This window comes from Grus americana, chromosome 1 (assembly GCF_028858705.1).
Source record: "Grus americana isolate bGruAme1 chromosome 1, bGruAme1.mat, whole genome shotgun sequence".
Lineage (NCBI taxonomy): Eukaryota > Metazoa > Chordata > Aves > Gruiformes > Gruidae > Grus > Grus americana.
In genome coordinates this window covers 86,366,699-86,394,112 of record NC_072852.1, presented here as the reverse complement: position 1 = coordinate 86,394,112, position 27,414 = coordinate 86,366,699, and the positions used below count along the sequence as shown (strand labels likewise).

Here is a 27,414-nt window from a genome sequence, read left to right as displayed (position 1 = left end):
TCTTCCTGCTTCTGTAGTTAGAAAAAGTTTACAGGGAAACTTTTTGTCTTCATTTTCCATAGTTGATAAAGGTGTCTTCAAAGAAACTTATGTGCCAGCAGGAAAAAACAATTGCACGTATACAGCACCATATTCTTGTATACATGAATATTTCATGTATTCAGCTTACAAGATCCCCACAGCGCTACAGGCCGTATATTCAATAAAGACGTTGGACTGCACACCGCCATCATGCAATCCTCTCCAAGGTGGACCTTTTCCCAGGCTTAAGTGCATATACAGACATTACACTGTACTGTGGCATCAAACCTGAAGACGACTTCCATATCCAACTGGTAGTGTGGAAAATGCAAGATATGCTTCCCTGGCTTATTGCCGCCAGATGCAAATGTGCTCTGTCCTTACTCTGTAAGAAACTCTGCTTCAAAAGGTACATAACTACAGTGTCTGAATTACTCAACTTCAGCTAATGACCACAGTCAAACAGATTTTTCTGAATTGTGGGTCATACAATTTTGGATAAAATATGTCTTATACGTGGATATCTCAGAGCACAAGCACAGAGAGAACATCTATGTGAAATAAATCCACATTGTCTCCAAAGAGAGACGTGAATTTTGGAATAAATAAAAGTTTTAACACATGATTCTCTCCATTTTTCCTACTGAATTATTCAACAAATTCTGTTGCAGCAGAATGCTACTCAGAAGCATACTCTTCCAATGGAAACCAACCGTAGCGTCTGTTAGATCCAGTATATAATGTTATTATGGTCTGTGATGACTTAGGAGAGGGAACATAACCTCCATGTCAGATCTTGCAAGACAGCTTTCTCAGCATCACACCACCACTGAAATGTGTACTAATTCAAAGACCCATGCTCTTCACTGAGAAAGTGATGTGCGTTTCATTTCCTGAAACATCCTATGCACATTTATAATGAGGTTGTGATCCAACTACTTTTCAAGATGTGTCCTGATTAGTTTACAGGGTCTGGAAAAAAATATCCGTATATACACATTCAAAGTATTTCTAGTTAGTGGGTGTGGGGCAATTCATATGGTCTGGCAATATCAATGTATCATTTTGTCAAATTTTGGGGTAAAATTACATTTAATCAAGAGGAGGTAGAGCACCTGTTTAAAAGATACTGACTCATGAAATCATGTTAAATCCAATCATATCCCATTGGCATATTGACCAAAAGACTTTTTTGGTCTTCTCCAGTTTCATTTTAAAACTGAACACTTCAGCCAAGGTTTTATTACTTCCTTTAATTTAAATTACATTGTGTTCAAAATTATCATAACCATTTTAGAATCAAAAAGGCAATAAATTCCTTACCCAGAGAAATTTTAAAGCCTAGATAGTGTTCTTTAGAGAAAAGTGAAGTAAAATTAACTTCATTACTTTAAGCTTGGGAGCTGTTAGATGCTGTGATTATGAAGATGGAAGAGTTCAGACACATAGATAAGACAGGTAAGACAGATAAATAAACTGCATATTGCCATGAACAAATTTGTCCAGTCAGTTTACAAAGATATCTCCACTGTAAGATCAGTTACAATAAAATCTAGTCAGGTCACTACACACATTTGCATACCATTTCTTTGTCTATACTACCAGTGCAACTACTGAAAAGTGTTTGTGAGGGAGTACTAGAACTGTAGCTATTGTGAGAAAAGATGTAAAGTAAAGAAGAGTGGAAAAGGCTCAAAGGCAAATGTGGCAGGAACACATGGAAGACTTAAAGCTATGTTGAAACAAAGGATTGTAAGGGCTGAATTTTGTTACATATTCCCATTTCTCAGTTTTCACAAAGATTTGGGATTTGACTAGCTGTGAATTAATTTAGGCCACAATGAACAAAGCACCTCTGTATCTGTTGGACAGTATGGATCACAGTAATCCTCCCAGCGATGCAAGAGTTATGACTACCACAAGAGTGTCTTCTTATTTCCACTAAGCCAAATCTCAATCGTTTATGCAAGAAGTATTTGGAAATTGGATTCTGATGTTAAGCTGAAGGGAAGTGACCTATTGCAAGGAAAGAAAGGTCAGCAAGGACCTTTTTTTCTTGCAGTATGCAAGGACCTTTTTTACAGTATTTAGAGTTGTTTGGTAAATGTGGAAATATATAGCTACCAGTGACTTGAGAGGTGGAAAGAACTGGAAGTTAACTGGTTTCAGCAATATAAGAAGTCTGTTGTCACAGTGTAATCAAAGATGTTAAGAAATCATGCAAGCATTACAGGAATATGGAAAAAAATCAGATTGAAGAAGGTGGGAAGAAAATTTGGACTTTAGGAGAGAGACACCAAAGATTTGGAAAGCTCTGAACAACTGAACAGATACCTAATTATCTTCAGACTAGTGAACCGAGACATCATATTCCCCTCAGAGACTAGCAAGGTGCAGAGGTAAACACTTCTGTCCTGATATTCTGCTTGTTTCAGTCATTTTGGAAGCTGACACCAAACTGGTCCCCACCATCTCTCTCAGCTCCCAGCTGCCACTTGAGAAGGTCTCAACTCCCAGTGTCCACTACTCAGTTTTTAATGCTTCAGGGAAGTGATCCTGGATCCCAGTTCTCAAAGCAGACAAACTTCCCTCTCAAGTCTTTCCAATATGCATCCTTAAGGAAGTAAAGACACACAGGCTGGCCCTCATCTGAGAAGCAACGAACAGCTGTAAACAGAATAGTTAATGAATGATTTCTTTTATGCCTCAGTGCAAAAGAAAAAAGAATCAGAAGTGGATTTGTGTTCACCCCTTGAATGGACTTTTGGATGCAGATGAGAGCGAGCAAAAAGAACGTCAGCACATTGGCCTTGCTTCTGCAGGCGGAGGAGCACTAGGATCCATAACCCACGCTATCTTGGAACAGGCAGAGGCCTCCAGGCCCCAGAGCAGCAGGTTCAAACAGGCTAGTAGCAGTGAGAATATCAGACCAAAACAGGCTTGTTGGGTGGGCAGGATAGTCAGGCTGTTGGAAAGAAAAGAAGCAGCAAATAGTTGAGAAGACGCTGGGGGAGATAGAGAATCACATATTTCTGTTCAAAAAGATTTCAGTGCAGCTTCAAGAGACAGAAAAACACATGTGTCACAGGGAGAGGCAGAAAGGAACAAAATAGAGATTTTTATGTGAAGTAGAGGTGTTAGGAAGAGAAGGTGGGTGGAAAGTTGCAGAAATGCATCCATTTCCTTCCCTCCCATGTTTTCTAAGGGTTTTTCCTCTCTTTTCTCCTCCCCAGAGCAATAGCCCGGCTGGGAAGAAGAGATCGTCTCTGAACTTAGTGGTGTGTCTTGGCACAGAAGACTGATAGTAAACAAGTAAACAGAGTTGTCAACTCTGGTAACCACAGGAGCAAAGCCTGCTCAGTGACAAGGATGAGGACTCTTCCAGAGGTAAGGAAATGGGTCTGTCTTGCAGTCTGCTGAGGTACCTTCATTGCACCCCTCTCTTTTCCTCTGCCACAGCAACGCTGCTTATTGCCCGAGGGAACTGCAGCAGTTGAGTTTTTGACAGTTTGTATCCAGAAGGGGCTTGTCCATGTCTCAGAATTAATGATGTGTGATGTGGTGTGAGGATTTGGGGGTTCTTACCCTTCCTGTTAGTCATCCTAATGGCCATTCTGAGGCTGTATTCAGATCTGTTGGAAGCACTGACCAATAAGTAGTAGTAGTAGTAATATCAATATTATTATCAATATTATTATTTGCATCTTTTATTGTATCCCAATTTTTTCAACAAATTATTCTAAGAAATTACTTATGCAGAAACATGCAGTTTCCCCCCACAAATAATTGAGGGTAAACACATCATAGTTTTCTGAACGTGAGAATGACATGGTAAGCCTAATTCTCCCCATGTAGTGCAATGTCCTTTTCCTGATTTGATGTCTTATGTAAATAACTAATGAAGTTAATTGCATATTTACAGACAAATCACACTGAACTGAACTGTTAGCTCAGGGTTGCTAAAATGTACAAAACATTTAAGGACAGTAGAGATAAATAAAGCTTTCTAGGTAACTAAACAACATAAAAAAAGAAATGTGCACATTTTGTTATGTGGAGAGCTGTTCAGTGTTCCAAGATCTCTGGCTGTAATGCAGTCACTTTATTTACTTCGTCTCCATTTTTCTGGCTGAAGAATTTTCATAAACATTTGGTTTGTATATCCATTCTCATATTTCCGTGTGATAAAGATCAGACAAAAATAACTTTAAATAGTTATTGGCCATGGTTATGCTTCAAACTTTTAGTAGTCCAAAATATAATTCAGCAAACTTTATGTTTAGTTTCTCATGTTAGCAGGTACTATATTCTGAACACAGGCTAAAGTATCATTTCTCAAATGGCATTTAATGTGCTCAATTTATGTGCTTAAGTGATTTGCTGACAAAAGATAAATTTAAGAAAATGTTGACATTTTTGTGAGTATTGGGGCATTAGTCTGAAAACATGTCATCCACATGACTAAGGTGATAAACACGATTTGGGTAACAGCCAAAGTCAGAAATTCATGAATAATCTACTGACTGAAAAATAATATCCCTAAGCTGCCTGGCAAATAGTTATGAAAAATAGCTCCAGTTCTCCTTGCCTTTGATCTCTTTATTTTAATTTACTACATTTTCATAAAAATTATATGCTTTTTTTTCTGCAACAGTAGTAAACATTGGGAAAATGCAAGGTGAGGAAGAATTAGGTAGGGGAACTTCAACCTCCCTGCAGAATTCAGGAATGGCTCACAGAAAGAAGGAGATGCTGAAGGAAAATCAAATTCTTTGCCTGATTTAGTTGCATCAAACAGTTCTTGCTTTAGTGATAACAGAACCTGTAAAGATTCTGCTAGCCTAAGTCTTGCTCACATTTTAATCAGATGATTCATGTACTACATACATTCAAAAATATTCATTTTATAATTGAGGACAATTAGAAGTCAGCTTTTAGTGATTTTACAGGCATTTGATCTCACTTAGCTACAGTGAAGCCATTTAAATTTGAGCACTTGCACATTCTTAAAAGAAAAGCATGAAAGAACAGAAACTGTACTGGAAATTGCATTCATCTTCAACTTCATGCAAATATTAATCATTCTTTTCACTTACTTATAAGTGAAGTTCATATGGAAAAGCTCTATCAGACATTAAAGGCTCTTTATCCTTTTCCACAGGCTTGTTCAAACTTGTCTCTTTATATGGAGCAGGCAACCCAGCATCACAATAAAGTGCTTCCTGCAAGCTATGTAATGTTCCTGCACCCTGTGGCCTGGAAGTTTTTATATGCCACCTCCAGTTCCATCTAGTTAAATCCACACTTCCTTGACCAAGAATCACTGAATTAGGTAGGGCTTTGTATTTCAGTGCTTGTGAACCACTTAGTCCATTTGTGGCATAAAAGTGAAGTTCATACTAGATAAAGAATCTGACAGGGATATTCCCCAGGTCATTAGCTTTATAAGAGTAGTGGGAAGAGCAGATATTTGTCTAGATTTCTTTAAGCTGTTGTCATGAAAATGATACAAGGGACAACTAAGTATGACTGCCCTCCTCTTTTTTCTATGTTTATGTAGGTCCACGAGTTCTCTCAAATCCAGCTCCAGTAACAGGCAAGATTAGAAAAACATTCCTTATGGAAAGTGAAGTGTTTGAACAGCACTTTTTGTCCTTATGGCTCACATAACACAGACCTTAATTCAGTTTCTAAGTAACAGTACACAAACAATTTCCACTCCTCTGCCTCTCCTTTTGGGGTAAGCTATTTTTTGGGGTATACTGTTCTCAGCCAGGTACTTCTGTAGTTGTTTCCCATTGGAGTCTTGAGGGGGACAGGCTAGTTCTCTTACAGATTTTTAAAAATCTGTAATTTGATGCATTTTCCATTTCAAAAGGAACATAATATATAGGCCCGATAATAGACCTATGGTTAACCAGAAGTTTGGCAGAAATTGCTGTGATGGTCTTGAAATACCAATTTCTTGTTAGTATCTCCACAGCCATGCCATTTAGTACTTGAAAGAGAGAAACAGATGTCCTCTGATAACATGAGACCAAAAAAATTGCAAAATTATAAATATTTCATAGTAGGAATAGGCCAGATTGAAGAATACTTTTTCTTCTTCCTTTTCAGCCAAGCAAATTTTTTTTGCTCACTTATCTGCCATACTGTTAGGTCGTGACACTTACTTGCTGCTTGAGGAGTAAAAACTAAAGTGTTTCACTGCAGGGGCATATGAAAGGAATTGGGATTTATTCCTTTATATTTCCTACACTGTACTTTGCCAGTATGATCCTGTTCTGTATCTAGCACCTTTTAATGCCAGGATTCACTTGTATGTACTTGCTCTCCATTTAGTTATTCTGTAACCTGCCTAAAGAAGTCATGAGAATTAGATTTTAAAGGGAGAAAAGCAGTTAGGCATTTAACCCTTGTTAGCAGCTTCCATGAGTCAAACAAGCTGACATATACTTTTGAGAGGCTTCTGTTAATGATTGAATAAAATGCACATTGGAAAGATATAAAATTATGAGATCTGTTTTCTTTCTGTGTTTTCCTTTAATATTTTTCTAGGAATTGTACATAGTATATTAGGCAAGATGATTAACAGCAGACTCATTCATTTCCTTAGCTTTTCCTCAGGTGAAGTACTTAATTCTTGTAGGATTTTGCTTCATTTCTTCTTGTGTTTTTTTGTAACGATCTATGTTTTCTGGTTTTGTGGCAAAGAAGATAGATACTGAGCGTGGTGACAAATGCAGTTTAGCTGCTGCATGTCAGGGAGCAGCAAGGGCAGACAAGGGAAGAGAATCTAGAACCTGAGGATCATGACAAGACAGTCAGGAAGTGATGACTTTACCAGCAAGGGGTGCACCCCCCACAGTATGGGAATGAGGGGGGTAAAGCAGGTCTGGTGACAGCAGCCACGGTCAACCAAGAGTGTAGATTGCCAGGTAAATTCATTGTGAGGATGCAGGTCCAAGGTCAAACCTGCAGAATCAAGTCTGTAGGTTAAGGTCGGGATCCAGGGGTACATAGCCAGCCATAGGTAGGCATGGCTGCTGCTGCAGTGTAGCTTGGATGGAGATCACACATGAGAGCTGCAAAAGCAGCTCCCAAGTGAAGAAGTGCGCATCTCCACCAAGGCTGCTTCTAGCTTTTTCTCAAAGAGCTCCAAGCCCTGTCAAGGTTTCCTGAACAGCTTTCTTTTATCAGAGAAAGGCTTGAGCACAAGGCGCTAAACTTGAGGCTGTGGGGACAGTGCATGCCAGGCCCTGACACTGGCAGGTAAGACTCTCAAAACAGCACTTCCATCAGCTTTCACATCTATGCGATTTACTCCTTGCTTGCTATACTATTTCTTCTCTATCCCTCTTCCTCCTAGGTTTTCCATTATCTTATGGTTTTTTTCCCTTCTGCCTCCTTTTTCTCACTGTATGTTCTTATTCTGTCATTCCACTTTTAATTTTTTTCAGTTCTTTCCCTTTCCTTATATTACCAGCATCCATTCCCATGTCTGTTCTCTTGTAATCTGCTGTTCTCCAGTCTCATATACATCAAAGTACATAGAAGCAGTGGACACACAGAGTAAATGTCATTTTATCTAACTTTATCCAGGTAGATGTTAGAGCTGTATCCAAAAATAGTCATCTAGCTTCCTTTGCAGTCAATGGAGAAAAAGGTAACTCTGGAGGATGCTTCAGCAGATGTCTAAAATAGGTGTACTCATAAGGTGCCTGGCCTTCTCCACTGACTAAAAACACACACTTTGATTATGAACACAACTAAATTTAAGTGAGAGAAAACCCGTCTGTATACAAGCTCTTCTCTGTGACTTACAGTTTACTGCAGTTTTTAGAATAGGGCAAATCTTTTCTCCCACTTGAACTGGACTAGAGGGCTTAGGATGCAGGAGTTATTTCTTGAGGAGAGATCTGAAATTAGTGCTCAGGTTGCCAGACTGTAACAGAACTACCAGCCCTAGCCATCCTATAACTAGCTTTTTGGGCTTAAAAAGCCTTTGATATCTTCAGGAGGTATATGCAAGGTGATTCCATAAACCAGAAGGAACTATGGAGGGACAGGCCTCCTCATGGCAAGATGGCTTTTTGATGCGTAACTCATAATACTGTGCAACAGCTGTAGCTGTAAAAGACAGGGAAATGAAGGAGGTCAGAAAGCTCCAGGGAGTACAGTCACCTAGATGACTTGGATGACTGTGGTATTCTGGCAGTAGTCCTGCGAGTGATTTTCTATTAGATGCGGTTGAAGACAGAGTATTTGACCAGTGACAACTTTAATACGATTTTTTCTTTCTTTATTTTTTCTGTTTGTCTCATTTTTCTCTCTTCAGACCTGTGACCAGGAGCTGAGAACAGGTGCAAAGAAAGAACGATGCCTTCAGGGGAAAAGCCTACTTCTGTGTACACTTCTCAGTACTCTCCTTGGCTTTACACTGCTTATCGCCTACATCATGATGACTTGTGGTCTAGGTATAATATGGGATAACCTTTTCCCTGCTTCCTTACCCACCCCATTTTTAAGAACCCTTTCTCTCCTATCTGCGTCCATTGTCTATTAGGCTTAGCATCTGTGTTAAGAATTAGACTTCAGAATCTCAAAGAATCATAACACCAGTTGTAAAAAAGATACACTGTTCTGCCTCTTCCTTGGGTCATAGTAGGAAGAGATCCCCACCCTTCTCCTCCTCCTCTGCCTGCCACTTAATGTGCCTGGGCCTGGTTTTGAGGGAGACGATCATTATATTGTCTTGCATCTCATCATTGTGTCTTGCTCTGTCTGTAGTCACCTCCAGGAAACTGGACTGAATCTGACATATGGAGCTCCTCCTCCACCTTTCCATCTCTAACTTAATAAGTCTAGTCCTAGTTTTCTAGCACAGACCAGTGCAGTCATAGTGTAGAAAGAAAAGTCATAGTCTCTTGCTGATGGGGGAGCTCTGAGCACAGACCAGAAATATTAATTTGCCTTTTGAATTTCCTAAACAACTATCTGCAGAATGGTCCTTGTAAATGTTTATGCATATAGAATGCTCAGTACTGAAGACGCATTTATATTGGTGGATATAGGTATTCCCTGCTCCAAAATAAACATTATTGACTCTTCATCTAGTATTTTTCTTTAGTCCTTGTTATGTGTTGGAGACTGTTCACTACAGAGACCAAGTTAGTTTAGATCTTGTCTATTTCCACTCTGCCTACCTCCTCCCATGTCAACTGTTGAAACCATAGTATGGAAAGTCTTACTTTGATTTACAAGTGGCTTATTTCAGTAAATAATTGATCTGATCTGATGTTGATACAAGACACTGAACCAAATTGAGAACACATACCCAGTGATTCGCAGCAGTTTAGATAAGGGAGTTGTAGATCAAAGCAAGATGTACTAGAAAGTCTTTGCCCTGTTTTAACAAATACCATTGCTGAGAAAAGTTTCCCATGCTTGAACATCTTCCTTCACATTTTAAACTTATCTACTTAGTTTCTCTGTGCTATGTCCTTCTTTTGCTTCATGTGTTGATCCCATCAGTTGCTCCTTGTTTATCATTTGGCCAAAGTTGGCTGATTCAGAGAAAATACACTGAGAAGGCAGAATAATCCAACCTGTGACTGCCTAGATAGCATGAACAGAGGACACCACCTCTGGACTGATAACCTGTCCTTTATTTAAAGAATCTCCCTTATAAAGTGCAAAGGCAACCTTCCTGTGAAGTGAAAGACCAGAACACATATTCAGCAAAAATTTACAAGGAATTCAACACTCTGCATGCAAAGATGTTTGTACCAAAAATAAATCTTTCAGGGGAAATGTCCTACTCCTAATTTTTTTTGTTCAGTGTTGTTCTCACTCTCCACTGTCACTGCTCAGTTCTCTCCTATTTGCTTCCTGCCCAGGATCCTGTGATGCCGAACTGGGTCTTACACTATTGGCCAGACTCCTGAATTCTAGGAATGACACTGTAGACCCCTGTGAGGATTTCTACAAATATGCCTGTGGCAGCTGGGAAGGCAAACACTCAAGCAGAACCACAGAAGAATCACTAAATGTATTTGATGTGTTGTTGGAAGAAAACCAGTTGATCCTGAAAAGGCTTTTAGGTAGGGACAGGTGACTGGTGTGTTACCTTCAGCATCTTCCTCTGTCAGAGCTGAGAATACTAGTAATTGAGCGCACAGTCATTCCCAACAGGGACTGAGTCCAGTCTCTTTTTTCTTCTATCATTACTGGTACAGCTTTATTCTTGAGCATGTCATATTACAATAGCCGCATTTTAAACATTTTAGTTCCCCTTGACAAGTGTAACAGATGAAAGTCACACTTTAAAATTCTGACAGCAACCAAAACCATTTTCCTGTTGCCTTGTAAAATTAGACCCTTTTTGCTGCTTTTGTCTGAATGAGCACTCTGGTCATGTGTCCTGACTCCATGTGGGACTGAAGCCTAGATATGCACAACTTTCCTGTTGTGTTTTCCTGTTTCCATGCAAATAGGAAGAGTCATGGCACTAGAAGGTCTCTTTTTTTGAGTGACTGTGGGAAGTGTGGATATATTTACTAAATTGTTCTGAATCAAAGTGCAGTGTGATATTTTTGTACAACTTTTCTCTGCTTTAATATTGCCTCAAATTTTTTTTGCCACTTTTGTAGTTTTTCATCTATTTTGTTTTCCTCAGAGGGCCCACAGTTTGGGATAAGAGGCTCAGCTAAGGAGAAGGCAATCCAGTTTTATCACTCCTGCATGGATACACAACAGATAGAATCTCAAGGAATTGAACCACTGAAGAACCTCCTAAATCAGGTGAGTGTTTGCACTCTTTCCTCTCCCTCCAGAAGATAATTCCTGCAGGAAAAAGGAAAGTGTCAAGTTAGGGTCATATGTTCCTACATGGTGGAATTTTGCTAGCATCTGGCCCTGAAATAAGCTCATGGTTCACAGCACAAATTCTAAGTGATAAATCTTCTAGCTTTACATGCTGTTTCAAGATTCGATTTTCTGACATAAGGTACCTGAATCTATCCTCATGACCTTACATATTACTTTAGAACTGTACAACAACCAAGTCTGCAAAGAGGGATCACTTTTAATGTCAGAAGCTCAGTTCAATAAGATCCAACTAACAGACCAGGGAACATTGTGCAAAATGGGTGACATTTTTGTGTCTGAGATCTGATGGCCATCCACTACTACAGGCTTCAGGGAAGCTTGTTTAAAGAGGAAAATGCTTCTCTTTCCATTCTGGGAGACTCCTCTCAGTGCTGGGGAGGGCTGTACATTTATGCCCTGTCTCCAAGGACGATGCAGAACCTTCCAGCAGAAGGACCAGTGACTGCAGGCCCACCTGTGAATCTGCTTGGCAGGGAGGTGGGACCTGTAAGCCCTGATCCCTGGTTGTCCTTCTGGATGGCTTTAGAAAAATGAGAACTCTTTCTCCTTCTTCTCCTGCTTTTTTCCTATACACCTTGTTCTGTTGATAACTATAATTCCTTTTCCCTGTGTCATTTTGCAATTCATTGTGAAAGTGAAAGGTCATTTTAAAGGCAACAGGGTATGTAGAAATCTTCATGAGTTTCCCCTCTTGCTATTTGCTTTGTTGCTTCTCAGTTGTCATAATGACTGAGCTTGTGGGAGTGAAAAAAATATTTTGTGAATATGATCAAACAAGTTTTTCTCACCTCCTGTCATGCTGTTTCCCTCCCTAGGTTGGTGGATGGAATATCACAGGTGTGGGGAAAGCAAAAGATTTTAATGAAACTCTTCAAACTCTCATGGGCAGATACAACACCTTTCCCTTTTTCAGAGTCCATGTGGGACCTAGTCCTTTTGACCTCAAGACCAATATTATTCAGGTGAGTGGACTAAAGAAAGAAAATTATCAGGAAGCACTGGAAATAGAGTCAGTTACATAGCCCATGAGACCCAGGGTTACTCAAGTTAAGCCTATGTTCTTCTCTGAAGAAAGTTTTCCTAAATTTCAGTAAACTTCTTGATTTTATTACATAAAAAGCACTTATTTCTTGAAAATAAGCAGATAAGAAAGAATAAATTGCTTACATTCTCTAATCTCTTCTGCCCGACAGTGTAGATTGTACTTCACCATGGAAGGGTCTGGTTCTTCTTATGCTCATGGGTATGACTAGTACAATAATGGATTCTAAGTACTAAGTGTCTAATACACATTGTGTACTATGAATTTTGCAGCTTACTGTTGTGGTTTAAACCTGGTAGGCTGCTAAGCACCATACAGCCGCTCATTCACCTCCCCACCCAGTGGGATGAGGGAGAAAATCAGAAGGGTAAAAGTGTGAAAATGTAAAAGGTAGTTTAATAATTCTAATAAATTCTAATAATTCTAATAAATAATAAATAATTCTAATAATTCTAATAAATTAATTAATAACTGTCTAAAAGGCAGTTTAATAATTTAAAAAAGAAAGGAAAAACCGAAGTGATTCAAAATCCCCACTTGCTCACCACCAACCAACCATTGCCCAGCCAGTTCCCAAGCAATGGCAGCCCTGGCCAACCTCCTTCACCCCCTCTTCTACTGCTGAGCATGACGTCATATGGTATGGAATATACCTTTGGTCAGTTGGGGTCAGCTGTCCCAGTTGTGTCCCCTCCCAGTTCCTTGTGCACTCCCAGCCCTCTCGCTGGTGGGGTGGTGTGAGAAACAGAAAAGGCCTTGGCTCTGTGTAAGCACTGCTCAGCAGTAACTAAAACATCCCTGTGTTAGCAACACTGTTTTCAGCCTAAATCCGAAACACAGCCCCGTACTAGCTACTATGAAGAAAGTTAACTCTATCCCAACCAAAACCAGTGCACTATGTAGAAATATTTAACAATGTCTTTTATATTTGAATATCAGTCAGTGCAGATTTGTAATGAGCTTGTAAATGAGCTGCAGAATATGATAGATCCAAAAAAATTACTTAGAAAACTTTTTCCAAAAGTAAAAGCAATTTATTAACATTTCATTCTGTGACACAGAGATTAACAAAACTGGTTGACCATATCCTCACATTTCCAGTGTTTTGGGGAATAGCAAGATGTTTTTTCTTTACTGCTTTTTGCAGATTGACCATCCTGAGTTTGAGATGCCACCTGAGAGTAAATTCAAAGAGAAAAATTATCTTGAGGTAACATATCAGAGGCTGAAGAAAGGTAAAAATAGCTATTTGGTGTAGGGATCTCCTTGAATTGCCTCCTGGTTCAGAGTGGTCTGTTTCCATGGGTGACGGTCAGTGACCTCTCAAAATGTCTCCAGAAGGAATTCTTTACAAAACTCTCTACTTTTCCAAAAAGAGAGTTTGTAAAATGTAACCCACTTTTAGATACTAGGTCTACACTTCTTGTATAGAAACAGAATGTTTTAATTTGTATTTGCTAAGTAATATGATCCTGGGCTTCCCCCTAGGTTTCACCTTGAATGAATGTTTAAAAAAAAAAAATTCTTGTCCAAAGTAAGGCTTTATAACTTAAAATTTGTGTATTGGGAAGGGGTAGCTAGCATTTTAAAAGTTATTTTAAAATGTTTTAATCTAAACTGGGGAAACAAGTTCCTTGACCTTGGCAGTTATTGCAACAAAATTAATTTCATCACAGCTCTGTCATTTTTCTGAACTTTATAAAAACTAAGTTGATTTCATTTTCTCAGTCTGACTCTTTCAGAAGAGTCCTCAAAAAAATAAGCCTGTCTAACAAACACAAGCGTTCCTTTGATACCTCATGAACATAGAAGCAAGAAGCTGGCATTTTCTCTCCATCAAAAAATTCTGGCTCATTATATCACTACATCTCTCTCCTTTGACTCCAGAGATGGCAGGCCTATATCTCTAAAATGACTTTGGGATTTAATGTAATTGTAAGCTGGGACAAAAACAACCTTTTGGGAATTCAGTGTTCTTCACTGAGAGGGGAGCTGTACTTGGCAAACTGTATTCTGCATGAATTACATAAGGATATTGCAGTGAAGACAACAGTTTTAGGAATGGGCCTGCAGTGGTTTTGAACGATTGAAGCTTATATTGTCAAGATGGATGGATGGATGGATGGATGGATGGGGTGGCTAATTTTCAGTTATGTTTCTCCCACTGGTCATATGCTCTGTATTGCAGGTTCTCCGTGTGTATCTCTCATATTTGAAGAAGCTGGGGGGCCTCCTTGGAGGGCCACAGGATGGTCCCCCTGATTCCTTTTCCCTTACCTTGTCCTTCATCTCTAACCTCCAGCAAGTTGTCACCCCACTGCAGGAAAGACGGCAGAGGGGGATGCTGTTCTTTCGCACTACCATTAGGGAGCTACAGGTATCTATGCCTTAGAACTTGAGCAACACAATTACATGTGACATTCACATTTTTAATATCTGGATCAAAAGAGATATGAGATACTGTGTTTAGATGCCATTCCCTTGCAACTTACTGTTGGAGTCTGTTGACCTTTAAATAACCTATTAACTTACGGTCTTTTATTGACAGCAGTTGGATTTTTCAGGCCCACAACTCTCTCCCCTCCCCAGTGCTAATTCAATTAAAAAAGTAAATTCTCCTTTTCTACTATCATCAATACTCACGTAATAAAACGACTTTAACTTGTATCTCTTAATATTATTTAGAGAAACTATCCCAGTTTCCGTATTATTTCTTGTCAGTCAATTTAGATTCATAGTTCAGCATGTAAGCTTTGTTTTACTTCTAGGAAAAGGCACCTGCTATTGACTGGCTGTCATGTCTCCAGGCTGTTTTCCATCCTATGCCAATGAACCTTTCTCAGCCAATTGCAGTGCATGACATGGAATACTTAAAAGGCATGTCACAGCTCATCAAACAATGGCAGAAGGAAAGGTAGGAGTCAGTATCTATGGTTGTAGCTGTTCATGGCAAAAGAAATATTAACTTCAGATACCATAAATTAAAGAGGTCTGTGTTAAAGGCTGTTGAATCCAGTAGCCTAAAAATTACAAGGCTGCTGTGGCTCTATATCTACAGGTTTAGCCAGTACCAAGGCTTAGCATATATTCCCAATAGGCTTCGTCATGTACACACACACACACACATATATATATGTGTGTGAGTGTGTGTGTTTGTATGTCACACAGATCAACAGAGATGGAATACAATGCCTTTACTGGCACCCACCCACCCATAGCACTCATACAAACATGAACAGCTCAGACAGCCTGATCCTATTTCTCCTCTCTAGCTGATCAGGATTGGTCTATACTAGTGAAATATATATATGTACACACACAATATGGATCACTGCAATAGCTGTTCTTAGATATTCAGTCTGTCGAGAAGCTGGCCCCAGATCCCCACCACAGCTTCTGGCATCTGGATATATAAGCCCCTGAGACTTGCACATCTACTTTGGTTGCTGGTACTCTGGTCTCTTTCTGTTACAAACACACACATACAAGCAGATCTCTCCAGTAGCTGGTCCAAACCTCTAGTGTCTCCAATAGCCAACTCTCAGACCCCTGCTCTCTCGGGCAGCTAGCTTGAACCAAAGTCCCTCCAGTAGTTAACTCTCCTTGTCTCTCCAGTATCCAGTCCTATACCCCCACACGCAGAGTAGAATGCTATTTAGGAATAGCATTTAATAAGATAGAACAGATCCTGATGACCATGTGCAGGGCTCAGTCAGACAGATGTCCTGGCAAGCCACAAGTTTACGGTCAACCATTGCCTCTTACCACCTTTACTCTCCATTTTCCCACGTGCGTTCTCCCCCAATCCACCACGATTCTTCCCTTTTCCTGCCTTTGGTTCTTTCCATAAACATCCTGTAATAGGTCTCACAGAATCCCACAGACCCCTCAAAATATTCTATAATAAGTTTCACTCAGTCCTAAAAATGCTTTTTCTCCTGCTTCCCATAAAGAATTCTGTGCCCCAGCAGGCAATTATCCCTTGAGTCTTCACCATGTTCTGGGGAGAGAGTTTCTTTGGCGGATTCATGTCAAATCAGCCTCCTTTGAAAGCCCCAGGTGTAGCCCATTCAAAGTACTTTGTTATCATTGTTCAGGTTACTAGGGTTCCTCTGCCTCAAATTATTCCTCTGACACTTGCCACGCCTCTGTTTATAGTGGATGTATTTTTAAATGTCATTTTCCTACAGGGTCCTTCACATTTATATGATTGTTTGTCTGGTTGGGACTCTCTCCCCAGCCCTTGATAGTCGATTCCAAGATGCACGCCTGGACCTATCTAAGATTCTGTATGGAAAAATGGGATCTAGAATGGTGAGTTAGCCTTTAACATCATCTTCAGCCTTCACAGCAGCTGAACACCCAAGGACACGCCTTCTGGATGTTCTCTTGATGCCTTGTCTGGATGGAGTTTCTTATATTTGTGGAGGAAAACTACTCTCATTAGGCCGTTAAATGCTTCCCTTTTCTCAAAGAAATATGGGAGTAGATGTGACACACAAAATTTCAGAGAGCTAAGTGCACTGTATCATGGAGTAGGGAACAATATATGGATGGTCACCTTTATTCTACGTATTTGTCTCAGCTATCATATGAATCTTCATCTTGTGTGAAAGTAAGTGGAATAAATCATAAAGAAATCAATGTTTTACTTCATTTAAATTTTCTGAGGTAGCTTAAATGGAACTACATTACTTATTCACTGCTGTCATTTTTAGATGACAGCATATATGCTACTGACTGTTTACATATCTTTTTTCTTTCTTCCTATCTTTGTCCTCACTCTCATGTGTCTTTATGTCTTTCTCTACTCTTGCAGATCCCAGCTGAGCGCTGGAGGAAGTGCTTGACTGATACCAGTTCTTTCTTTGAGCCAGTTCTAGCACAGATGATTGTGCAAGAAATTTTCCCTCAGCAGACCAAGGAACTAGTAGGTATTCATTCTCTTAACCCCCAAGCAGAGCTCAGCTACATCTCTTTCTTTTTTTGACATGCCAACTTAAGACCATATCAAGGCAGCAAAATCATGTGTAGGTTTTATACCTTTTTACATATTCCTGTACTTACGCACTTCCCCTCCTTTTTTGGGAATGAAAGATGTCGGAACAAGACATTGCTGTCATTGTTAGAATAATCAATGCATAAATACCTTAGCAAAGTCATGTGTGCAGCACCAATACCTATGACAGCCCTACAAATACATGCAATCTCAGTGTACTTCCTGGAATGACAGTTAGTATTAACAGTATTCATCACTAATCTGACATATTTAAATAAGATTTTCAATTGCAAAGCCATTAAGCCATCATGTGACCAGTTGTACAGAAACAAATCAATGCCAAAACTTTCTAAGTGGATCCACAGTAAAAGGAACACCTGCCAGCAGTGTGGAAAAGATTCCTTTTTTTTTTTTTCTTTGATGATCAGAGTTCCTTTTTCTTTCGAGGGAATTTAGTGTAGGCATCAGGTTTTATAAAGAGTTGGCAGTGCATAAAGTGACAAGAGTGAATAACCCCAAGAAAAATTAATGGGAAAACTAAGACTATGTGCAGTGAAGCACAAAGCTGAATGAACAAAACGTGTTTTTGTGAAGGAGAGACTCAGATTGCCATAACTTTGGAAAAGGAGACACCAGCATGAAATACTTGTGGATACTGTATTTTCATTTCACTCAAGAAGTGGGGTAATCCTTTGGTCCATTAGTATCCCAACAGAGATTAAATGAAAAAGAATTATGTTTCCCTCTTAGTTACAGTGAGAGGCAAGATGAAAAGGTGTGTGGGAGAGAATGGTGAGCCCTGTGAGGAACCACTGGATGCCAACTAACTTAAGCCTGAATCATTGTAGAAATTGAAATCTCTTTCATCACAAGAAGAGGAAATTTCCCCAAATTATTCTGTGGTTGCATTACTGGAACATGGGAAGATGGTAGCTAAGCTTGAATGATGTTTTTCTGCGTTTCTGACCATGTCTTCTTTTCTTCATGGCAGGCTGAGCAGATGTTCTCTGAGATCCAAGATGCCTTCTATGGCCAACTGGATCATTTGGAGTGGATGGATGAACAGACTCGCCAAGAGGCTAAAGTCTTGGTGCGTGCAGAAGGCTGCAGTTACTGAGGCCTTCCTTTCTCTGAAGTCTTTGGAGAAGGAATGGAAGGCCCTTCACCTTCACATATTTCTACCTGCTTCTACAGGCACACAATCTTAAATAGATTTCTTATCCTCTGAAAATTGTAGGTGGTTTTATAAGTGCTGTTATGCACGTGCGATCATATATTGATACGTAGGCATAGAGAGGCTCAGTGGTTTTTTGTCCATGGATACTCTGAATTAATTGTATTGAAATACAATTCAGTTTTTTACACGTAGAGAGGTTAAAAACTATAAAGCTGAATGCCAGAAAATAATGCTACAAAGAAAAAGAAGAGTAGAACAACATTAGGCCTCAGGTCATTGAGTTAAGAAAGGAGAGAGATGATGACTTATTGAAACAGAGTAGCTATCATTTTGAATGTATTTAGGTTGTTTAGAAATAGAGTTTAAAAAGGACTTACAGAATGTAAAGCCTCCTATTGATCATATTTCTTTTTGTTCATTTGTTTATTATGATTTAGGTTTCCAAACTACAAGTAGAGATCGGCTATCCAGCTCACATACTCCAGACTGCGAAAGTGAACCTGGAATATCAGAATGTGAGCCATATAATGTAAACATGCCTGCATCATTATTGGCAGTTTACCTGTACCAACTGCTATCTTGTCTGCTGCTAAAGAGGCTGTGACCTCTAGAGCAATGCACGTTTCCTGCTATTCATTTTCTGAGAACATATAGGCCCAGAGATCCTTCATCTGTTGCTTCTATATTGTTGCCTATGCTGTCTCCTATTTAGAGTGGCTGGCAGAGATTGGTTGTGACCTGCTTGTACGTTCTGTTTGGCTTGCAGATAACATTCCTGTCGTGTCTTGAATTTAAGGTCTTTAGAACTGGGAGAGAAAAACACACAAGTATTCCATTGATTTGTCTTTTGATGAACCTTTTTTCTGGACCTGTGGGACTCTTCTTTTTCTCATACTGTCCAATTCATTCCTAATTCATGCCCTATGACAGTCACATTGCCTGTCTCTTCCCTCAGTTGGAGATAAATGAAGACAGTTTTTTCCTCAATGTGGTGACTTGCTTGAAAGTACTGAGGGAAAATTCCTACTTGAAACTCCTTCAACATCACTCACAGGATAAGTAAGTGTCAGATACTGATCTGAAAAATCTAACAGAAGAACACACTTGTGGACTAACTGAGGTCCTGTGGAGATCACCTAGTCCCACCCTCCTGCTCAAAGCAAGATCAGCTAGATCAGGTCACTCAGGACTGTGTCCAATTGTATGTCTATATCTCTCTTTAACTGGGGAAGGAGGGAGAGGGCAGGTCGGGGTGGGGAGAGACAGGACAGGGAGGAAGGGGCAGAATGGACACAGTTCCTCCAGGCATGTTTTAACCAGTCCTGAATAGAGGGGCATAATCACCTCTCTTGACCTGCCAGCGACACTTCTCCTAGTGCAAGACAAGATGCTGTTGTCCTTCTTTACTGCAAGGCTACATTTCTGCATCCTGCTTAAAAAAGCCTTGAATCTGGCAGCCTGTCTTGTATTCAGCCTGAGCTCATGCTACCAAAAAACCCCACCCTTGAGGAGCCCCAGACCCCTGAAAAAAAGAACCTTTTTTGCCCATGAGCCCTTGAGTAAAGGGGATAGCTGGTTCTCCTGGACTTAGCAGCAAAGCAAACAGCAAAGCACTGTGATGATGTGGATGCTGCCAGGGTCACCTCAAAGTCAGGACATAGGATGCTTCAGAAAGCAGGCAGCATTGACAGGTGTGCTACATCATCTGAAGAGTATTCTATGCAGGACTTCACAGGAGGTTACTAATCCTGACTTACTTGACAGAGAAGTTGTGAGGGTGAATACTTTAATGCATACGAAAGTTAAGCTACTAGCTCTGACTGTCTGTAAACAAGTGAAGGTTTATTTCAAACACCTTTAACTCTAGATAATGTGAATTTAATCATTTGCTGCTGCTGTATGAATAGTTGTACTGAGCAGACCATTTTTGCAAGCCCAGTGGAAGAAAGGAGCAAGGTATGAGATAAGGAGTTAATACATTCTCTCATTTCTCTTCTTCTGCGTCTAGCTGGCATGTGTCCCCCTGGACTGTGCATTCATACTACTCAATAAGGCACAACATGGTGGTCTTTCCTGCTGGAATGTTCCGCAGCCCTTTTTTCCACACGGCGTTTCCCAGGTATGAACGGGCTGCAAAGGTGGAAGCTGAAGGTAGTCCCTTGACTGCACCGTGTTTCCAGGAAGAGTCTTAATGGGTCTGTCTTTAACCTGTTTTTCTTACTGCATCCCAGAAAGACACAGTAAAGGGGGAAAAATAGCTTTTCCTAAAGCCAGATAGATACTACCTTATGAATTCTGAAAGAGTGTGATTATTGGCTCTGCTGGAGCAAAATCAGAATCTAGGTGAAACTAAGCTAAGCCAAGTATACTACTTCAGAGCAAAGAGGCGGAAGTCTCATGTAGGTTAACTGCAAAGAAGACATTTCACCTTTGCCCCTCATTCTCTAGATTCCAAGAATTCCTGAAATCTAACACAGAGAAATCTAACCCAGAGCAAATAGGAGCTTCACAGAGCAACTTCTTGTCAGAAGTCTTTTTCAAATGGATCAAACACAGTTCTTCTCTTCCTTTTTATAAAGAAACCTTCTCTAACAAGCAAATACATTTTTAATTCTGAGTCTTCCCCTGCAACAATGTCACTTCTGTAGACCATACTTCTATAGTTGGGTTCTTTCATCATAGGGAACAGACCTATTAAGCAACATTTTTCTGATATTAAAAGCACTTAAAACAGTTGACTGTAAAAATATTATTTTATGTCCTTTTTTTTTTTTTTGCATGATAATGATAGATACTTCTCCTAATCCCATTGCACTGAAAGATAAGCTGTGGCAAGAGGCTGAAGTTTGAAAGAAACATGTTTCAGTTAAAAGCTATTTTCTCCATGGTGATCTGCTACCACTAGCTATATGACACCTTCTGGTGCTTGCATATTTCATGAATTCATTATAGTATGAAGAACAGGACACCTCAAAAGAATAATAGAAAAAAAATTTTTTCCCAGTGCTACGGGCTGTCACTTATCATATTCTTCCTCTCTGAAAAAATGTCTACTGCTTCTTATTCCTTTTGTATTCAGTGTTAGTTTAAACTTTGCTGACAAAAGCCAATTCAGATGACTGTAAGGATAATTTTTAAAATAAGAAGTCAGCAAAGCAGTACAACTGTTACAGAATCATAGAATGGTTTGGGTTGGAAGGGACCTTTAAAGATAGCTATTCCAACCACCTTGCCATGGGCACGGACATCTTCCACTAGATCAGGTTGCTCAAAGCCCCGTCCAACCTGACCTTGACCACTTCCAATGATGAGGCATCCACAACTTCTCTGGGCAACAATTATAAGTTATCAGTTGCAGAGCTGCTGAAAGAGCATTTCTAAGAGAAGATGAGTTCTTGTCACTTCCTACTGAGTTCCCAGTGATATAATAATGATCTACTACAATTTCATGCTTCAGCAGTGTTAATCAGTGCATGTAAAGAAAAAAAAATGAGCCCATAATTTCATATTATGGAAATGCATTTTGAGTGTACTCTTACTTGTGTGACTACTTGTGAATTCATTGCATAGAATCATAGAAATTCTGATTGGAAAGAACTGCTGAAGGTCTCTAGTACAAACTCTTGCTTGTCGTGAGATCACCAATGCTAGACCAGAGTAATTAATGATTTTAATTTGTCTTGCTAGTTTCATTTATCATTTTTCAGTAAACAACTGTTGCAAGATTGCTTCTCCAACCATCCTGCTTTTGTGTGATTACCATTGCAGATACTGTTTGTGCAACAGTTCAACCAGTAATGGGTAAATAAGGACATATCTCAACAACAATACATGTCATTAGAGTTAATAAAGGCAGAATCTCATTCACGGAGTCTTCATTATTATGATGGATTATTAGCTACAAATACTTCAATGAAGCCCATGGTACAACTTTAAGCATTGTTAGAGTAATTTTACAGTTGTATTTGCATTTTTACAGTGGACCACATCTGAGAGAAAATAAATAGAAAGTGCTCTCAGAGTAGAATGCTCCTGTGCAGCCCACAGTTGTGCTCAGTGGCTATAAAGAATGCCCTCTTTTTCTTTTCAAAAACATTCTTTTCATGTTTGTTTATTTTTCAGTGCTGTGAACTTTGGAGCCATCGGGTTCTTCATGGCGCATGAACTTCTTCATGTATTCTATGGTTATGGTGGGTACCAGCTGTGATGTCTTTGTTTACTCTTCTAGGTCCCCACTGGTACTTCCCCCTCAGAGGATCTTACATCCTGGTCCCTGTATCAATGTATACATGTATTATTAAGGTAGATGAAGCTAAGGAAAACCCATTCCAGGCCATGCTGACTACTAAGAAGACTCAGCGATTAATGTGAGGAATAAAAGTGAATGCCAGAAATACCTTTACTTTCTATGATTTTTTTTTCCCCACAGTGCTGCCTGGGGGATGCCCTACATGCAACAGGAGTGCACTACAGAAGTCTATAGACTGCTTGGTTGAACAGTATGAAAGCTATGACTTTAAGGTCAATGGTACTTTTACACTCTTGGAGAATACAGCTGACACTGGAGGGCTCGCCATTGCTTACCAGGTATTGTAGTGTACTTACTTCTCTAATCTCATAGTTTCGCCACACAACTCAGCTGACATGCCACAAGATTGCTCTGCTGCATCCCTCTCCTACATGCTGCTCCAGTTCCAGATTTCTTGCACACCTGTGCTAGTGCAGTGTGTGCCCTGCATGTCCTCTGCTATTCCTGACACAGATTCCTCACAAAGCTTTGCTCATAATCTCACTACTTCCATGTAAGACCACTTCTCCCCCTCACCAGTTCTGGGGTGGGCCTTTCTTTACTTCCCCATTTATGTCATGCATACAGAAGTATGTTGTTATTTATATGTCTATGTTATATCTGAGGAACTAAGCTGACATAGAAACCAGAATTCTGTGTGGTGGTAAAATGACCACATAATGATGTTTTCAGCAATACTTTAGTCTAGAGATAATTTTTTTATTTCCTCATGCAGTAGTTCAGCAGTTTAATTAATTACTGAGTGCAGGGTGCTCTGAGATCTCTAGGTCTCAGATGGTACTTGTTACATTCTTGCATGAAGAATGTTGGGAGGTAGAAAGTCTTTTAATGTTTATTCAAATATTTGTCACTCTCTTTGAAATTTTCATTCTTTCATACTGCAATCACTACGTCTTCTCTTATGATGATGTGTGTGTGGTAGTGTCTGAAATGGGAAGGAAAGGAGTTATGTTGTTATTTTCCTGTCTTAGTTATTAGGGGAATGGCCAGCAGAGCCTCAGAGTGAGGCCTTCAGAGCCTCAGGGTGAGGACAAAGAGATACAAACTTGCTAAGTTATTAAATATATATTAGATTGATTTATTTCATTGACAGAAGACATGGCTTTGGGATGCTATCTGAAGGGGGATTTTTTAATTATTAATTTTCTCTCTCCACAGGCCTATAAGAATTGGCTGAAAAAGCACAAAGAAGAGAAGGATTTACCTGAGATCGGACTTTCACGTGACCAGCTTTTCTACCTCAGTTTTGCTCATGTAATGAATTCTAGGCTAGTCATATGTCTCTCTCACTCTCCATTGTCTTCCACATTATTACAGTTTGTCTTTCTCAATATTCAATCACTTTTCCCCCTCTTCACAGAACTGGGAATGACCGATGTTTCTGAGAGATCCAGAATCTTATTCAGAAAGCTAAAATTCACATATAGGGCCCCTAACCTGTTATGGATCTCAAAGGTAACAAAAGGCCTGTCTGTAAACATATCTTTTACAAAGCTCTGAAATCTACCAAAATTAAATTGTAGCAGACAAATTGTGTCAGGGAAAGCATGCTTCATTGCCAACTTCTGAGTACTTTTTTGCTGTTGTGAGCAATCTTACACATGGAAAGTGGAATTTTAGTGGAAAAGGCATGTATCTGTCCATCCCTTCCTTCATCCGCCTCTCTGTCATGGTGAATAACTAAATATCATGTCAATCTGAGTGACTGATAGTGAAATAAAGAGATTAGAGATAAAGAACAAGAAGTACATGCACACATAGTTCAAGATTTCTGTGGGAACCTGGTGTAAGGATTTGTGCAAAGATGTGCAGTTGTGCATAGTTGTGCAGTTGAGTTTCTCATGATACTTTATTGGATTTCTGTGCTCAGAAAAGTCATACCCTTCTAAGTCACTGTAATTGTACAAAGGGAAAAGTTTTGTGCAGGTATTGACAATAGGTCAGAGCAGTGTGTAGAAAAGCAGTTCTGAAATGACAGATTATTGGGTCTTGGTGGCAAGATTTGCATTTCAGAGGCTGTCTGGCAACTACTGCATCATTTGTTAACGAATAAAGACTGAAATCACATGAGTGAAAAAGATTGCCAGTTTAACAACAGTAAAGTCACTTAACCTTTCCCCCAATCTCTCGAGTAGTAACGGGATGTTGTGCAAGTGCTCTCCTTTCTTGATGAACACTCATTGCTTTTGCTTAAGAAGCTGAATCTAAACACTGAGACTACATCTATACCATTATTGTAGATGGACTCCAAGGCTGCATGAGCCTAAACTCCAAGGTGGTCTAAACTCCCTGTGTTCTGGACTACGCAGTATAGAAAAAGAGCAGACGGCTTGTCAGATAGGGAAATTGGGACAGGGAATTTTAGGGAAAGGGAAAATAGTCAGAACTTGTGGTGGTGAAGGGAAAGATCTGAACATTGTTGGCACCCATGTAAGTGTGTTTCCTTGTTTACTCTAGCAGCCTGAGTCACGTGTGCAGATGCGTGAGAAGGCTCAGGTCTTGTTCACATGAGGACTTTCAGCCAAGTTGACTTCTATTTTGCTTCCTTTCAGGCAATGTGTGGACACCAGGATCCTGAGAAACTAGAGTCTTCCCTGAACACAGATCCGCACAGTCCCTTGCCACTTCGTGTCTGTGGGCCTGTCAGCAATAGCCAGGACTTTGCTAAGCACTTCGACTGTTCCAGTGGATCGCCAATGAACCCAGACAACAAGTGCCACATCTGGTAATCTGCATGGAAAAGGAGGAAGAGCGATATGACCCCAGGGAGAGGAAGGCCTGATCCATGAAAGTATGACCATCTTCTCTGTGCCCCTAGGGTGACATGGTGCTCTCATTCACTCCTCTACCTTCCTTTTCTTGTTATCTTTTCCTCAGCAGTTGATGGTAGCAAAATTCTTAAACTGAGCTCATAAGGGAAGAAGGTCTCCTCCTACTGCTCTCAGCACTCTGTCCCAGATGCGAGAACTCTGGAGTTTAGCAAGTCCCAAGGTAGCAAGATGACTGGCCAGTCTCTAGTAGGCAAGAACTTCTGAGGAGTTGTAAACAGAAGGACTGGTACAATATTAGTCCCTCTGGTCAGTGCACTTCCCTGTCTACTACAGCAGCCTCACAGTCATGATGAATGGAGAGGGCAATAAGCTAAGAATTGTTCATATAAGATTGGCTCTTAGGGAAATTCTATGGGTTACCTGCAAACCACACAGGTAAGTTACCAGAGAGGGAAGAATCCTCTTCTTTTCTTCTGCCAATAAATGGAGAAATGTAATAGGAAAGACTCAGTGGCTCTAGGTTCTAGGTTCTAGGTCACTTAATAATGAAGGTTACTGAAGGCTTCCCTGTTCCGTTTTTTGTTTCATCAGCAAAACTCCTAAGAGACAAAAGAGGAAAGCATCCTCATTGATGGCAGGGTGATTGTGAGCTGAGAACAGATTATCTTTCTTCTTTGATTCTCTTTTTTAGTCTCTATTTAGGGATGAGAGTATGGTTGAAGGTGGAGTATGGGACAGTCACAAGGGCTTCTAGAAGTCTCTGAAGACTGAACAGTTAGAATTCCAAGAACTGCTCTGGATCCTGAACTTGGTCCTCTCATCCCTAAAAGTTCACTCATCCCTACATTTGTAAATATTTACCATCTGAATAGAGGAGTAGAGCCGCTGTAGGATTTTACTTCATACTTGAAATTGAATTTTAGGTATTAATTTACTTTAGAGGAAAAAGACAGTAAGAAGTAATATATTTTAGGGTAGCAGAGGAAGTGCTTAAAGCACAATCTCAAGAGCAATCTAATAATTACATCAATTTCAGGTTCCGATAATTAGAAACTTTATACCAATGTTGTAAAATTTGCCAAAGTTAGTAAGTATACAAAATACTCCTACCTTTTGCATACTCTGCAAACCGTTCTTCATTATGGAAGCATTTTTATTTTACTTATTATATTGGCTGCTAGGGGATTGTGAAATAGGTGATGGCCAGTGGAAACATCCCTTATCAATGTAAGCTTTGTAAGAATTGTGAAAATCCTAATAACTGTGTTAATCCTTTCCAAGTGTTGACCAATGCAGCAAAATATTTTCGAGGAACAGACTGTTCAGAGATTTTGTTTTCATTAATTAAACAAAATATGAATAAAATGTTTGCTTCAGAGAAAAAAATTACTTTGATTGCAAGCTCTTTATCACCAGGCCTGTTTCTTTCTTCTGTATTTGTACTGTTCCCAGCATGACTGGAGTTCTTAGCTGAACTTCACAAGTAATAAATAATAATACCTCAAAATAATTTGATAAAAAATAACAAAATTTGGCTTGTGCGTATCTTTACTATTTAAACACTGTATACTCTTCCTCCACTTTTTTAATCAGTTTTGTCCCAGCAGCATGTCCAGACTGTCTTTCTTTTACATGCTAATAGCAATTAACATTGTACCAGACCTTGAGTGTAATATAGAAGTTATTTCAGTGTGCTGAGACTACTTGGCTTCTTTGTTTATAATGTGTAGAAAAAGCAAAAGCTATTGACAGTCTGCATTTTGAGAACTCCTTAACTTTTCTTGTATCTATCCTGTTAAGTGTATGGGGGGGACAGTTCCCTGGAATATACAAGTTTTTCTTGTTCTTACAATGTATGAAAAATTTATGAATATTCTATTCAAAAGACAGGGTCACCCTTGAAGTTGGTAAGTTGAATCAATTCTTGTTTGTTACTAACTATGATGTTTTTATACAAAGAACATATGGGAAGTGCAAGAAGGGAGTTCTGGCTTAGAAAAAAAATTGCATGAGTCTTGGACTGAGAATTTCTTGTGTTTCTCAAAGAGAGAAGGAAACATTTTCAATATGTGCACAAGGTTCTTGCCCTTGTGCTCATCGTTGCAAGTTCCCTCGGATGTGGTCGGTGAAGAGAAGCCATGCTGCCCAGTAGGTGATCATGAAACAGATGTAGATGTTCAAATTGTTATCATCCATGACCATAGA

General features: G+C 39.7%; 1 protein-coding gene across 8 annotated transcripts; it reads left to right on the top strand.

The window, feature by feature from the left end:
* The first annotated feature begins 2,419 nt into the window (after positions 1–2,419).
* Positions 2,420–26,739, top strand: KEL (Kell metallo-endopeptidase (Kell blood group)). Of its 8 annotated transcripts, none has more exons than XM_054806356.1 (20): positions 2,927–3,171; positions 3,255–3,408; positions 5,183–5,353; positions 8,360–8,498; positions 9,921–10,124; positions 10,700–10,824; positions 11,727–11,873; positions 13,101–13,163; positions 14,142–14,330; positions 14,722–14,867; positions 16,144–16,267; positions 16,773–16,883; positions 17,944–18,042; positions 18,567–18,644; positions 19,085–19,188; positions 20,138–20,248; positions 22,252–22,319; positions 22,559–22,716; positions 23,597–23,893; positions 24,991–26,739. In XM_054806356.1, exons 4-20 carry the CDS (start codon positions 8,480–8,482, stop codon positions 25,165–25,167), a joined length of 2,220 nt encoding a protein of 739 aa, XP_054662331.1. In that variant the 5' UTR covers positions 2,927–3,171; positions 3,255–3,408; positions 5,183–5,353; positions 8,360–8,479; the 3' UTR covers positions 25,168–26,739. The 8 variants fall into 8 exon arrangements, 7 of the variants coding, with proteins under 7 accessions (XP_054662322.1, XP_054662331.1, XP_054662313.1 ...); XR_008574370.1 differs by lacking the exon at positions 5,183–5,353 and having other exon boundaries at positions 2,928–3,171; positions 23,597–23,692; positions 23,799–23,893; positions 24,991–25,008; XM_054806347.1 differs by lacking the exons at positions 2,927–3,171; positions 5,183–5,353 and adding an exon at positions 2,420–2,916.
* Positions 26,740–27,414: the final 675 nt, after the last annotated feature.